The sequence below is a fragment of the Rhagoletis zephyria genome, unplaced genomic scaffold (assembly GCF_001687245.7).
Source record: "Rhagoletis zephyria isolate East Lansing unplaced genomic scaffold, Rhagoletis_zephyria_1.1 Rzeph_scaffold_05108, whole genome shotgun sequence".
In the NCBI taxonomy this organism is placed as follows: Eukaryota; Metazoa; Arthropoda; class Insecta; order Diptera; family Tephritidae; genus Rhagoletis; species Rhagoletis zephyria.
In genome coordinates this window covers 31,405-44,702 of record NW_016162191.1, presented here as the reverse complement: position 1 = coordinate 44,702, position 13,298 = coordinate 31,405, and the positions used below count along the sequence as shown (strand labels likewise).

The 13,298-nt window shown below is 39.2% G+C and overlaps 3 protein-coding genes across 3 annotated transcripts; 1 reads left to right on the top strand and 2 right to left on the bottom strand.

Moving 5' to 3' along the window:
* Positions 1 to 1,948: 1,948 nt before the first annotated feature.
* Positions 1,949 to 3,030, bottom strand: RpL35A (ribosomal protein L35A). The gene is made up of 4 exons (XM_017627199.1): positions 2,973 to 3,030; positions 2,416 to 2,634; positions 2,125 to 2,352; positions 1,949 to 2,060 (listed from the first exon to the last, which is right to left on the bottom strand). Exons 2-4 carry the CDS (start codon positions 2,626 to 2,628, stop codon positions 2,037 to 2,039), a joined length of 465 nt encoding a protein of 154 aa, XP_017482688.1. The 5' UTR covers positions 2,629 to 2,634; positions 2,973 to 3,030; the 3' UTR covers positions 1,949 to 2,036.
* A 2,261-nt stretch (positions 3,031 to 5,291) lies between these two features.
* On the top strand, positions 5,292 to 7,963 carry LOC108371615 (uncharacterized). The gene has a single exon (XM_017627203.1). It carries the CDS (start codon positions 5,481 to 5,483, stop codon positions 7,449 to 7,451), a length of 1,971 nt encoding a protein of 656 aa, XP_017482692.1. The 5' UTR covers positions 5,292 to 5,480; the 3' UTR covers positions 7,452 to 7,963.
* On the bottom strand, positions 7,673 to 12,118 carry P58IPK (dnaJ homolog subfamily C member P58IPK). The gene is made up of 3 exons (XM_017627204.1): positions 11,634 to 12,118; positions 11,276 to 11,389; positions 7,673 to 11,189 (listed from the first exon to the last, which is right to left on the bottom strand). Exons 1-3 carry the CDS (start codon positions 11,728 to 11,730, stop codon positions 9,901 to 9,903), a joined length of 1,500 nt encoding a protein of 499 aa, XP_017482693.1. The 5' UTR covers positions 11,731 to 12,118; the 3' UTR covers positions 7,673 to 9,900.
* Positions 12,119 to 13,298: the final 1,180 nt, after the last annotated feature.

Here is a 13,298-nt window from a genome sequence, read left to right as displayed (position 1 = left end):
TTAGATGGTTGCCACTTCGTCAGTTTTGCAAATGGTAAACATTTAAGTATTACAAGGAGCTTCTGGAGTTAAAAATCAAAAAATGTTCATGGAAATATGTTATTAGAAATAATTGATGGCCTGCTAATGTTTTTGTCTTTGTGTTATCATTAATCTAGTTAATAAGCCTTTGTGTAAAAATCTAAAACAGAACAAAGTTTGTTTCCACGATTAGAACCAAAGCGCCTGGAGTGTCAGAAGTGTGGGATATATGTGTGTAAATGTGCATGCGGCACTTGAAGAAGTGAGATGCGGTGTGGGTTTGGGTTCCGAAAAGTATGTGTTTGTTCGAGGCTTGTACAAGAAAGTAAGAGGGAGTGGCACCGCTTACCCATCCAGCTTAAAGGAGTAAAGACCAATGATATGATTTTCTTTCTCCTACGATTCCAGGGCTCCTCAGGCGAGCCTCTTCAAAATAGGGAAAAATCGAAGGCCGCCTAGCACAAGGAAGTTTGGCGTAAAATTACTATGATATCACCTCGAAGCTATCCGGAACATTTGTATGCACAAGAAATGTTATAGGCATGTATACTATTCACAAAAGAAGAGGGGTTTCCGCCCCTACTCTCTGGCATCACAGAAAGGAGAATTCTGCTTAGGTATGGTTATAAATTACAATCCTTAAGTGCGGACGACGGACNTTAAAAGTGACTCTCAGCGGTTCTACCTTACTATATTTTTATCATGATGTATACTATTCACAAAAGAAGAGGGGTTTCCGCCCCTACTCTCTGGCAACACAGAAAGGAGAATTCTGCTTAGGTATGGTTATAAATTACAATCCTTAAGTGCGGACGACGGACGCCAACGCGGAAAGGTGCTCTCCCCAAAAATACTGTGGTAGCGTAGGCGGAGTTGGACCGATGAGGGCGAGCAAAAGTCCTATTTATCTAACTTTAAATATTTGTGGCATTTTGTAAGCAAAATCTACGATTTTTTCTCTATTTTGGAGAGGCTCGCCCGATGAGTCCTGGAGCCGGAGGAGAGAGGGAATCATATCATTGTATTCCTTAGTATTTGTTCTTTCAAGCTGAAAGGTGCCAAGCCCTCTTAATTTTTTTGTTTTTTTGGTTTAGCCTCGAACAAACAGATACTATTCGGAACATTTTCCGCGGCGTGTTATTGTTGTTGTAGCAGCATACAAATTCCCCAAAGACTTTTTGGGGAGTGTTGTTGTAGTGACAGTCCTTTGCCAGATATAAATCTGGGCCGTTCCGGTTACGTAGACTAGACTGTCGTGGGAATGGTGTGTACCTTATACTAGTATTTTATATGAAGGGATTCACTACTTTGTTTCAAATTCTTCTTGCACGGTTTCCAATATGAGCATCGTAATCAGCAATGTTAACAAAATTGAGTACCTGGGTTTCAATTTAAATGACAGCAACTGCATGCATTTGCAAAACTGTCCATTGGCCAATTGCAAAGCCGCCTATCATACGGCACTCAACATTTTATAGGAGAGCATAAAAATGAGTTTTCTTTGAAGGCATTACCTTGATTTGCGGTATTTTCTCTGCCTATTATATCATAAATCTCGATGATTGGAACTGGTCGATGGGCAGTTTTGCAGAGGCATGGACGATATGAATCACTAGAAACTTATGCCTAAGCCCACATATTAAACAACACATAACCTGAAATGTTGGTGAATATCGTTACAGATCTAGCTTTTATAAGAGTGCAGTCTACTGTCTAATGGCACCCTTGAACCAGTGTCAGCGGTAACTTATGCCCAATTCACGGCCAAAATGATCTTACATTGTATGTTTTTTTTTTTTTTAATTTTTTGTTTTGATGGTCAATTGGAAACTCCAAAATCATATAAAAACAGCATCTGCCACCAGTCAACTTGTGTACCCCCCCAATATTTCTCATCCATTCCTCATTAACAAGTATCCCTAAAGTATCTTTTAAATTTAAAGATAATTATTTTTTATTTGTTAAAAAACGCAGGTTTTGCAGGTCAAATTAAAGTTAATTATTAACATAATTACTTAAATCCTTGATGGGTACAACATCTGCAAAGAGAAATATGAGCGATCAACCTTTATTCAGTTCAGAATTTGTTTAATTTAAACTTACAATGCGAATACGGTGACCCATTGCATGACCAGGCAAATTCCTGTTGAAACGTGCTCGCACGGATCCGGTGTTACCATGTAGACGGGTCACTTTGCCCCAGATAGCGCGGATTCTGGTCTTACGTTCCGGATGCTGGGGCACGCACTTCTTTGTCTTCGCTTTGTAAACATATACACAACGCTTGCCAACGTAGAAATGACCGTGTTCCTTGCGACGAGCACCCTCAATCTGAATAAAACAATATATGAAAATACATATCATCCCTTCCTGTTAAAGATTTTCATTACCCACCTTTAAGATAGCCTGATTTTCATGTTGATTGCGTAGACCACGCTTGTAGCCAGTGAACACTGCTTTGGCAAAAAGGCGTCCATGACGTTTGTATTTAGGAGAAGCAGCAACTGGTGAAGTAGGCTTTTCAATCTTTGGCGCTTTAGCTTTGGGGGCCTTGGCAGCCTTTGGAGCTTTGGACGCTGGTGCAATAGCAGCTTGTGTGTCAGCCATAGTAAACTGCAAGCAGATAGAAGCACAAATCTGATTAATTAAAACTTGTCAAATCACTCTTAAAACAAATATTGCACAAGTATTCGGCCTCCCTACAGCCTTGAACTATTCCAATCGGTAAATTCGTGTCCCCAACAAATTCCATTCACAAACATTTTGTCTAGGCAATTTTTTTCTATCCAATTACATCGACTCTCGTCGAGCTGCTGCATCGAAGCCAAATACTTGTACGCACAGAAAAACATTTTATTTTTCGCTTCCATGAAGCATTTAGGTTATTTATTTATGTTTTTAGCGATTTTTTTTAATTATTTCGATGAGTGGTAAAAATATCGCGTACGTACCGGAAACTTGACAAATGGCGAAAGAGAGAAAAGATGAAGACAGGAATGAAATGTCAAAATCACCCAATCTAGGGAAATTATTCAATTTCTCACAAATGCCTCAATCAAATTTATCGAAGAGATGTTGCCATCCCGTAAAGATAATGGTCTACACACATTGGTCGCAATATTCAATTAAAAAGTAGATCGAGTACACAATTCCAAAGCCAAAAATTACAACAATGCTACCCATATACTTTAATGAGCTAGCTCACACATGTGCGATTCCATCGCTGCGAATTTTTCGAAAGTTCAATGTTTCTCTCTTCGTTTTGCTGGGTTCTGAAAAGTGTCATAAAAATAATTGCAAAGAAAAAAGAAAATGTTTATAACAATCCTAGTTTATATGACGGGATCATCCGCAAAAAGGGAGAGTTAAGTGAATTATACATCGGAAATCGACGCGAAAAAAGTTTGCGGATTCAAAGTTAACAGTCGAATTCGCAACGCATGCGCTTCGTTTAAGACATTAAATCAATAGAAATGGTTACTATTACTTTGTAAATTAATAGGGAATGCACATGATTCATCTTTCTCAGGCGATTAGTTGTATCAAAAGTTGAACGAAAGTAGTCAGCCGACCAACTTCGTTGAAAGTGATTAGCTAAAGGGCCGTTGGCACCAGGCGATTGTTGCTTTCAACTAAACGTTGCCTAAAAAATCGCCTCCTGTAAATTCCCTATAATATACGAAAGTTCCTTAAACGATGCATTTGTCCTCAGAAGAATGATTTTTTCGAGCACGACATATAGAAAGTCATCCGTGACGAATGGCCTAAAAATATGAGTTCATATATATTCTGTCAATAATGACAGCTAGTCATGACGCTTTCACAAACATTGTCTACATTAGATTAACGCAATCAAATATTTGCCAGGTGTGAAATGTGCTCTGGCCTTAATCTGACGCCTTCAATGTCACGATGCAGCGAAGAAAGGTGACGCACGCCAACATACCTCTACTTTAGTTTTGCCGATTTTGGCAATTTTGGTCTACAAGCAAAAATTTTTAAATTCACTAATACTTGCACAAAAATCGCCTTTTTTAAATTTCCTTATTAATTCTTAATGTAAATTTCATTTCACACAGCAGAATGGCAAAACTGTCTCACCATAGTAAAAAATATTAGGTTCANCACTGTAAATTAAAGGAGGATGGTGTTGACGAGGAGGCGCATATTGTAATTGATTCCGGTTCGGGTGATGAGGCGGAAATAATGATTAGCAGCACAAAAAGATTAAACAACGTCCTAAAATTTGACATAAACCATGATAAAAACAAAATATTTTTATCATTACATGTATTTTTTAATGCATCAATTAGATGTTTAGTGGGGCGTGAAAGCTTTTGTGTGCACGTTGTCAGTGGGTAGCGGGACCAACAGATTCAACTGCACCGCCTCCTGAACATGTGCTTGTTCCAAGAGGGTGTCGTTGGCTTGTTGTGCATGCTTGGTGGTGGTTCCAAATCCACTTTCACAAATTTTTTCATATATAAATCATTTAAAATATTCTCTAAAACAAATTAACTTTTTCTAATAGAACCAAAATATAATCAAACGAATAATAGAACTGTCACATATAAATTCGCCTTGGCGAGTAGTGTCAAATGATTTCGCCTTGATTTTGACAGTTTACGCCGCCAAAGCAAAAACAAAATACATGTAATTTTTGTTTTTGTACAACTGCTATCACCTTATATTAATTCGCCTTGTGTGCGCTAGCGCATTAAAATGTATGGGTAGCATTGTTGTAATTTTTGGGCTTGCGGATTCGCAACGACAGAATCGCGCCAATGTGCGCTTCGCTTAATACTTGCGCAAAAATCGCCTTTTTTAAATTTCCTTATTAATTCTTAAAGTAAATTTCATTTCACACAGCAGAATGACAAAACTGTCTCACCATAGTAAAAAATATTATTTAACAGCTTTCCCCATAGAACTTTGTTACCGATTCACACACGCCCTATATATTCCTTCTCCAGTAATACTAGGGGTCTTCACACCGGGCTTGGTACTCGGTAACTCGGTGTTCAGTAATTTTTGCCCATGTAGTTTGTTTGTGTCAAATTACAAATTTCCCCATAACACCAGATACAACTCTGTATTTCGCGTTTCTCTGGACTGGTAATAACGCCCAAATATCTCTGTGCGANGGTCTTCACACCGGGCTTGGTACTCGGTAACTCGGTGTTCAGTAATTTTTACCCATGTAGTTTGTGTCAAATTACAAATTTCCCCATAACACCAGATACAACTCTGTATTTCGCGTTTCTCTGGACTGGTAATACCGCCCAAATATCTCTGTGCGTATAAAAGCAACAACAGCAAACAAAACAAAAATATTTCACCATTTCGATTAGTAATTTTTCATTGTGCGCTAGCGTTGAAGAATTTTACGTGTCAATATTAAGAAAAACTGGTTGCTTACAATTAGCAAAAAGTGCGAAGAAAACATTTAAGTATTCAATATGAGCAAAAAGGTTGACTTCCCGGAATTGCGAGCACAATTGGAAGCTCTAAACAACAAAGAACTGCACCACAAATGCGTCGAACATGGCATGAATGTGCCAGTAGCCGACTCAACTCGCGATGTCATCATTCGCAAATTAATCAAGACGATAACCGGTGGGGCGACGGTTGTTTCTCCCAAGGCCAACAAGAAACAAACTTCCACACCAAATGATCGGCGTAAGACTGTAAATGTAACTGTGCACGTTTCGAGCGATGAGGAAGAAGCGGGGCGGCAAAAGCAACCACCCGCCACAAAAAATAGGACACGCACACAATCTCCTAAAGGACACAATGTGACCTTTGATACAACTGTAGACAATCATCGCCATACTTTTGCTGCGCCCGCACCAGCCCCAAAACAGCAAAAACCACCTGCGGTTGATGTCAATACTAATGTTGGAGTGGGGCTTGGCAACAAAGCACGTATTGTGCCCATTGAAGTGGACTTGTTCAATACTACTGACCATGATGATTACAACATTGAAATAAGTCGGTCTAGTTTGAATAGGGCACCAAACAACGACATTAATTTCAACAAACGAGGGAACTTTACCGAAGGATATAATACTACACATCCGAACCAAAATTATGACAGCGGTTATAAGGGATCATCACCTAATTTAAATTTTAGCCAGCCTCGAACTCTGAATAGCACATATCAACAGGATCTGCGAGAACCTCTTATTAGCAACTATAACTTTGCTTCACCCAAATTGGGATTCAGCCAAACGCGTACTCTTAACACCACTTTTCAGCAGGATGCCAACTCGTCGTCAAGACAAGGATTTATTGCATCGCCCCAAGGACATGAAAATACTGGATCACTTGGTTTCTATACAGCTGGTTCCCCATCGAACTCTTTTAATATTGAGAACATGGCCAGCCACTCATCCACTCTTGGTGGAACATCTCCAAGTGCAAAGGAACCACTTTTCAAGCGTCCAACAGCACTTTCTAAAACCAACGTGACTTCGTCTTCTTATAATCAGGCTGATGCACAACGTTTGTACCCGCGATTACCTACAGATTTAGTTACCCCACCAACGTACATGTCTTCGCCTCCCTCTACACCGGATTCTCAACAGTCTACACGTTCTGGGCGTGAGTCTTCGCTAACTAAATCCGGTGTAATGACCACTTCATATTATCAGGAAATTGCACCCGTAAAAGAGGTGAAACACTTTGAAGTAGAGAGTGGCGATGAACCAGCTGACGTTGGTGCACGTGACTACGGTCGCAGCAACACAGCTGCCAGTCCAAATTACAACCGATCAAGCTATCTTGCAGGCATTCAGCGTGGCACAGAGGCACATATGCCATTTGAATCAAATCTACAGTCTACTTTACGCGATTCAATATACACTACACCGCGTTACTCTAGCAGTCCGATTACTAAGGAAACATATATACCTAGTACCGCGTCACCAAAAGCACCACTATCACCAACACTAAATCGCTACTCTACTACAACACGCGCCAACACCAGCTACACGCGCAGCATAGATGAGCCTGATAGCGGCTCCGAAGGCGAACAACTCTCTGGTGATGAAATATATGTGCAGGACAGTGATGACGAGGAGGAATACTTGGCAGATACTAAGAAAATTTACAGCAGCTATGGCAGTAATAAAATACAGGAACGTGTGCCATATCGACGCAGTAATACGGCGAGATTGAGCGCCTCGCCAACGGCACTATACAATCAATCGGTAGCAGGACGGAGCACGTTTAATCCAGACGACGATGATGACGATATTAATGCTTCGCTGAAGAACTTTCTTACAACATTGGATCGAAAATATCATATTAAGCAAATGATGTACATGTTCGCCATCTTCGCAGCAGCAGTTTTTATTTATGTTGTCTTCTTCGAGAAGACACCAATCGATGATGACGATGTGGTGCAGGCCACCAAAATGAGAGCTTGATGTGCAGGACATGCGAGAAGTGCTAGTGTGGGGTTACGGTAGAAGCAGATGAATAAGCTACGCTAAAACAAGTGCTTAAAAGAGGAAAACGGTGTCTGTAGTTAGGAAAGTATGTATACGTTAAAAATTTAAAGGAAATGAACAAAATTTATTTAAAATCAGCATTATTCAATATTACATATATGAACAACAATGGACTACACTTTTTTTTTGGTAATGTGTTTTTTCGTTATTTAGCAGCATTAAAAGCTCAATATGTTTATTATAATGATAACTTAGTAAAAAAAAATAATAATTTGTAAATCTTGTATTTAGGCATTTATTGCATAAATAACAGCAGCCATTCAATTGGTGCAGGTTCCCGTTTTTCGTTATTATCGTTATTATACGCATTTAATTATATAACAGTAAATTTATGTATTCATGTATCGTTCACTTGTATTGTACGCTCTATTTTTTGACGTTCAAAGTAATAAAGCGCTAAAACGCATACCACAGAGCAAACCCAAATATATTAAGAGTCTTTCTATTTTAGTTAGATGACGTCATCTATATTTTTGGTTAGACTCATTTAATAATACGTCAACATCTCTTTGTAAGCGACTGATTCACTTTGGAAGAAACAAATTTTGGATATACATTCATATAATTAAATATGTACATGGGGATGTGCGAATGTGTGTCTCCGTTGGAATACATATATATGTACATACATTTGCGAGAACTTATCTAAAACTAGAAAAGATTCGTTCGAGTAATCATGACTTATATAAGCGGTCAGTTTTGTTAGCATTTTGAATAGGCTTGTCAATAAATTGTTACCAAATTAAATGATGTGCCCAGGGAACCTGTTGTTTGGACAGGGTGGGACTAGAGTGGCGGAAAAGGTCAGGGAATTAGCCGAAGGTCAATGAAACTTCCGCTGGTGGATGAGGAGGCTTCTAAATGTAGAAGTTAAACAGTAATAGGAACAGATTTGATCTGTAAAGATTGCCTACTGAGGAGGTTTTTTAAATAGTATCCGTGGATTTTTCCCACTATGTGGTATTGATGTCCGATTGCGGCCAACTAATGCGTTTGAGAGGTGACATTTCAGGCTAATTTTTAAGTTATTTTGATAAGAAAGGGTGCGTTCAGAAATGCATCAAGCCAAAGCAACACTCTCTTTTACTTCTATATTATAACTGATGCAAATGCCTTATTTACACAACTAAGTTCCAATTAGGCATTAAACGTGGTTGCGCATATTGCATATTTTCATTAATAACAGTTTAGAAATCAATACGTATGATGCTGTGACTTGATGCATTTCTGAACACACCCAAATATGCTATGTGATGCTTGTTTAACTAAAAAACAAGGCGAGAAAACTGCTTTCCTTCGAATCCTGTAAACCCTGCAAATCTTAAGTACCTGTAACAGCTTTTTTTATGTGACCGGCCGGTCGCAATCGCAATCGATCAGGGTCCAAGACCGGTGACACTCCGGCTTCAAAGCCAGTATTAGGTGTTTGGTGGTATTCAAGGAGAATTGTCCATTATGAACGAAATGATCAATTCGTTCGGCTATTGCGCACAACTCCCCCATTTGAACGACCCAATCAAGAAAGAGCGACCAGAATTGGTTAACAGAAAACGAGTTTTGTTGCTAATGGTAATTCCACGTAGTCATTGGGCCTCATCGGCTTGTTCTAGATCTTCAATTGCTCTTCCCATTTCTTCAGTTTATGCTGGTTTTGATGGCAGTATGTATTTTATGCGATTACAACATACTTAAACAACAATGAATATTAAATACTACTTTGTACCGAGTTAAAAATTTGTTTTATTTATATCATAAACATTTTTCATTTTATTTTCATAACATTAAAATGTTTATTAATTTTTTTAATGTATTAAGCTTTCGAATTTAGCTCAATTACTTGTATAAATACATACTCCATTTTTAACATAAAAAATAGGAATAGGGAAAGATTATTTAGAATTTAGCCTACTATTTACAAATAAGATTACTTGAAATTATACAGCAAATTATTCCCTTGCAGATTATAAGGTATCGCAATCAGGTTAAGCGGCACAATTTTATGGACAAAAAATCTTATGATTAGTAAACAATTCAAGTGCGTATGCAAAGTCTTTTGAGCGTTTAATTTATTACAGCACTTACGAGTTAAGAACTAACTTTCCAATGCATACCTACATATAGAATGATAATTTTGCAAAAAAAAAATCGCTATGCATTAATTTAAAGAAAAGAACATACCCACAATAGCGATCGCATGCAAATAATGCAAGCTAGCTTACGTGATCGCATGGCAACGGTAGCTACACACGTTCAATACACGCTTATATGATACTATAAAATAGAAGACCTAACAACAAACCGACTTAATCTAGGTATGCGCTAAGGTATATTTGTTAATAGATTTTTCCTGAGGATTATGGTACTTCTAATTGAAATGGAATTTAAATTGGAACGGTGACCCGTGATGGAAGTGCGCAAATGGACTGCCGCCTCGGAAGCCACCCCCTTGTTGATTTGCCTCGGGGTCGAGAGGATCCTGTCCCATGTCGAACTGTTTTCGTTTCTCGGGATCGGTCAGTACTTCTTTGGCTGCCGCAATATCGATGAATTTCTTTTCTGCGATCTTTTTTTCATCATCTTTGAAATTGTCTGGATGCCATTTTTGTGCTGCTTTGCGATAAGCTTTGATAATTTCTTGCTTATTCGCATTACGTTTTACACCGAGAATTTTGTAATAATCCCGCCGTTCAGCTTGTTTTTGCAGTCTTTTCGCTTTCTCTATACCCTCCTTAGCGCGTTGCAGACTCTCGTCCATTTCTAACGCTTTTTGATAATCATGTATGGCATCATCGTACATCTCTGAGCCCAAGTAGGCGTCAGCGCGTTCACAGTACAATTGTGGGTCACTCGACAATTCAATCGCCTCCTTACAATGGCTCAAAGCTTTGGCATACTGTTCGTCGCGTGTATAGCAGGTGCACAATAGTCGTTTAGCCTCATATATAATCATATTTTCCTCCTTCTCTAGCTTTAATGCAGACTCCGCAGAAGATATACAGTCCGCATACTGTTTCTCCTCGCGCGCGTTTTCAGCATTGGACAAGCTCTTTTCGACTTTTCTTAGCTTCTTGTAGAAGGGGAAGCAGTCTTTATGTTCGGGATCAAGGTGCAGACACTCACGGATCTCTTTGAGCGCATTTGTTGCCTGTCCCATTTTGTATAACAGCAATGCAATGCGATAATAGCCTTCTGTGCTGTCCTGTGACAATTTGTTGACGGAACGGAGATCGGAGATGGCAGGGAGTAGATCATTTATGGCAATATAAGCGTCAGCACGCGTCTGACGGAACTCCACAGACCACGGCGAGATCTCAAGTAGTTGTGTAATCATTGGAATGATATTACGTTCGTCGCCACGATATTTGAGATCTTTTATGATTTCCCATTGCTCCATAGCAGCATCAATGCGCTTATAGTACTCGTTTGCACTATCATTATAGGGATCCTCTTGTAACACTTGTTCAAAATCTTCTACTGCAAGCTCATATTCTCCGCTCTTTACATGCACAATACCGCGCTGCATTCGCGCCGCAGTGAAATCAGGCTTCAGTTCCAAAACACGAGTGAAATCTGTTATTGCGAAACGCGCTTTGCCCAGTGCTAAGTAGACCGTGCCCCGCTTGAAAAGTGTCAAATAGTTGTTGGGATCACCCTCTAAATTATAACAAAAAACGTTAGATGTGATGTAAAACAAATGAATTCCCATCAATGGTTATGTCATAATATTCGCTATTACTCACCAACAGCTGCATGGTAATGCGTGAGCGCATCTGAGAGCTGTCCCCGCGCTAGAAATTCTTTGCCCAGCTCCAGATGGTTTTCAATGTCAGCCTGATTGGGCACCGCTTCGGCACCTATGTGAAGGTTATGTATTCATTGTTGTTATTTGTATTGCACATGTGTTGTTGTTGTTATTATGCACATTAGCAGTTATACAAAGTTGTTTGCACAGTTGGCAGAGTGGCAACAAAGTGATGTGAGGAAGATGATATAAAAACAAAAAACGATTGTTTAATAAAAAAAGCCGCTTTTACAAGGAAAAGGGTATTTATCTAGATTTCTTTGTATATAACCTAGCTCCAGTCTAAAAAGGCTTACCTTCTAGAAATAGTTCTAGCAACAACAACAGTACGCACGCTGCCAGCTTTCGTTCTGCGCTGGCAAAAGGCAGCATATCATTCAGCGGCACTACCATGATGAAGGTGCACCAGACACGTGTTTCCAAGCCGTTTTACTTAAATTTACTTGAACTACAAATAAGATGAAAAGGTGCTACGTATAATCTGCCACTTTCTAAACGTTCTGCTATTAGCAGTTTCTTGTGCTGGCCTCCAATAAGCGCTGCTGGATGCACTGTATTATATTGTATAGGGAGTGCGTCACAGATTACAAAGTTCGACTTGCACTTTTCTAGAAACTTTTTTGGTATTGTAGTGGACAATTCCTCTTACTTATATCTTTTACTATCCAAAAAACCCCTGCTCAAATGCTTTTTCAACTGCGTTTAGTAAAATAAATACTGCCGCAAATTTATCGCTTCTTCGACGATCCCTTGTCAAACACACGTCAGTAGAAAATATTTTTAGTTCCAACGCAACAGCTCGACGCTACATGCGCTTTAAAATAGGTGTGTATGAAAGAGACAAATAGTGTATCGGTAATTATGTGGCTCGATGCAGTGTTGCATTCTATATGTGGTTTTCGGTGATTGGTTAATGGATTTGTTATCAATTGTTTGACAATTTCCTGTTTTCCGTTCAGACATGTTGTTGTTTTCCCTTTCCAGTTATTGGTCAAAGTGACTTCCGGCAATTCAGGAACAGTTTATGCAGGATCGAAAAATATGTATTTTTACAAGCATTTTAAGTCACACGTCGCAAGGGATAAACGATACAATTTTGGTAAGCATACTTAATGGAGTGGTTATCCGAATCAAAACCGGAAATAGTAATTAATGAACATATCCGGAAAATATATGCCGTTCAGAAGGAGGCACAAACGCAATCAAATGAAGGCTAAAATGTTCTGTTAGGACCGGATATCTGGAAATTACGGTCGATAAAAAAGCTAAGTTGGACCTTTCATCTTCTTAAAACTCTTACTAAAGCCAAACGAACGATTCTTCAAGTGGGGCTTTGGAGTTTCGTCTAAGATAAACTTGTTATCATATGTATTTTCGTTCAAGCAACAACAGCTCGAGTTGTAAGTGAAAATTCCTAGTGACAACTTTTATAAAAAGGAGCTCTTTACGGTTATTCTGTGGCAGACCTCAAAATTTAAAATTGTAACCTTTTTGACTCCAAGCGCAACGTAATCGTATTAGCGGAAAATGGATTTTCTTACCTTTAGCAGAAATATGTATACATGTATGTACGTACATATGTACGTATGCTTGTTTGCTGGAAGAACGGCATAACTAAACAAACCATATCTGGTGCTCTAACGATTTTACGAAGGGTTTTCCCTTGGGCAAAAATTAATATAAATGTTTGTTTTAATCTACAGATTTAAATATCAACCCTTTTAAGACGGCTACAGTCCCCTACACTTGGAACTTGGCCTTAGACGGGGTCGTAATCAATGTCGCCACGGAGGTTAAGTATCTGGGGCTTACCCTGGACTCAAAGCTTCTGTGGAGTGCCCATGTTGATGCGGTCTCCTCTAAGGCTACGAGAGCGGTGATGGTGTGCAAACGTCTAGCGGGTAAATCCTGGGGGTGTACTCCGAGGATCCTCAGATGGATGTACACCATGATAGTGAGAC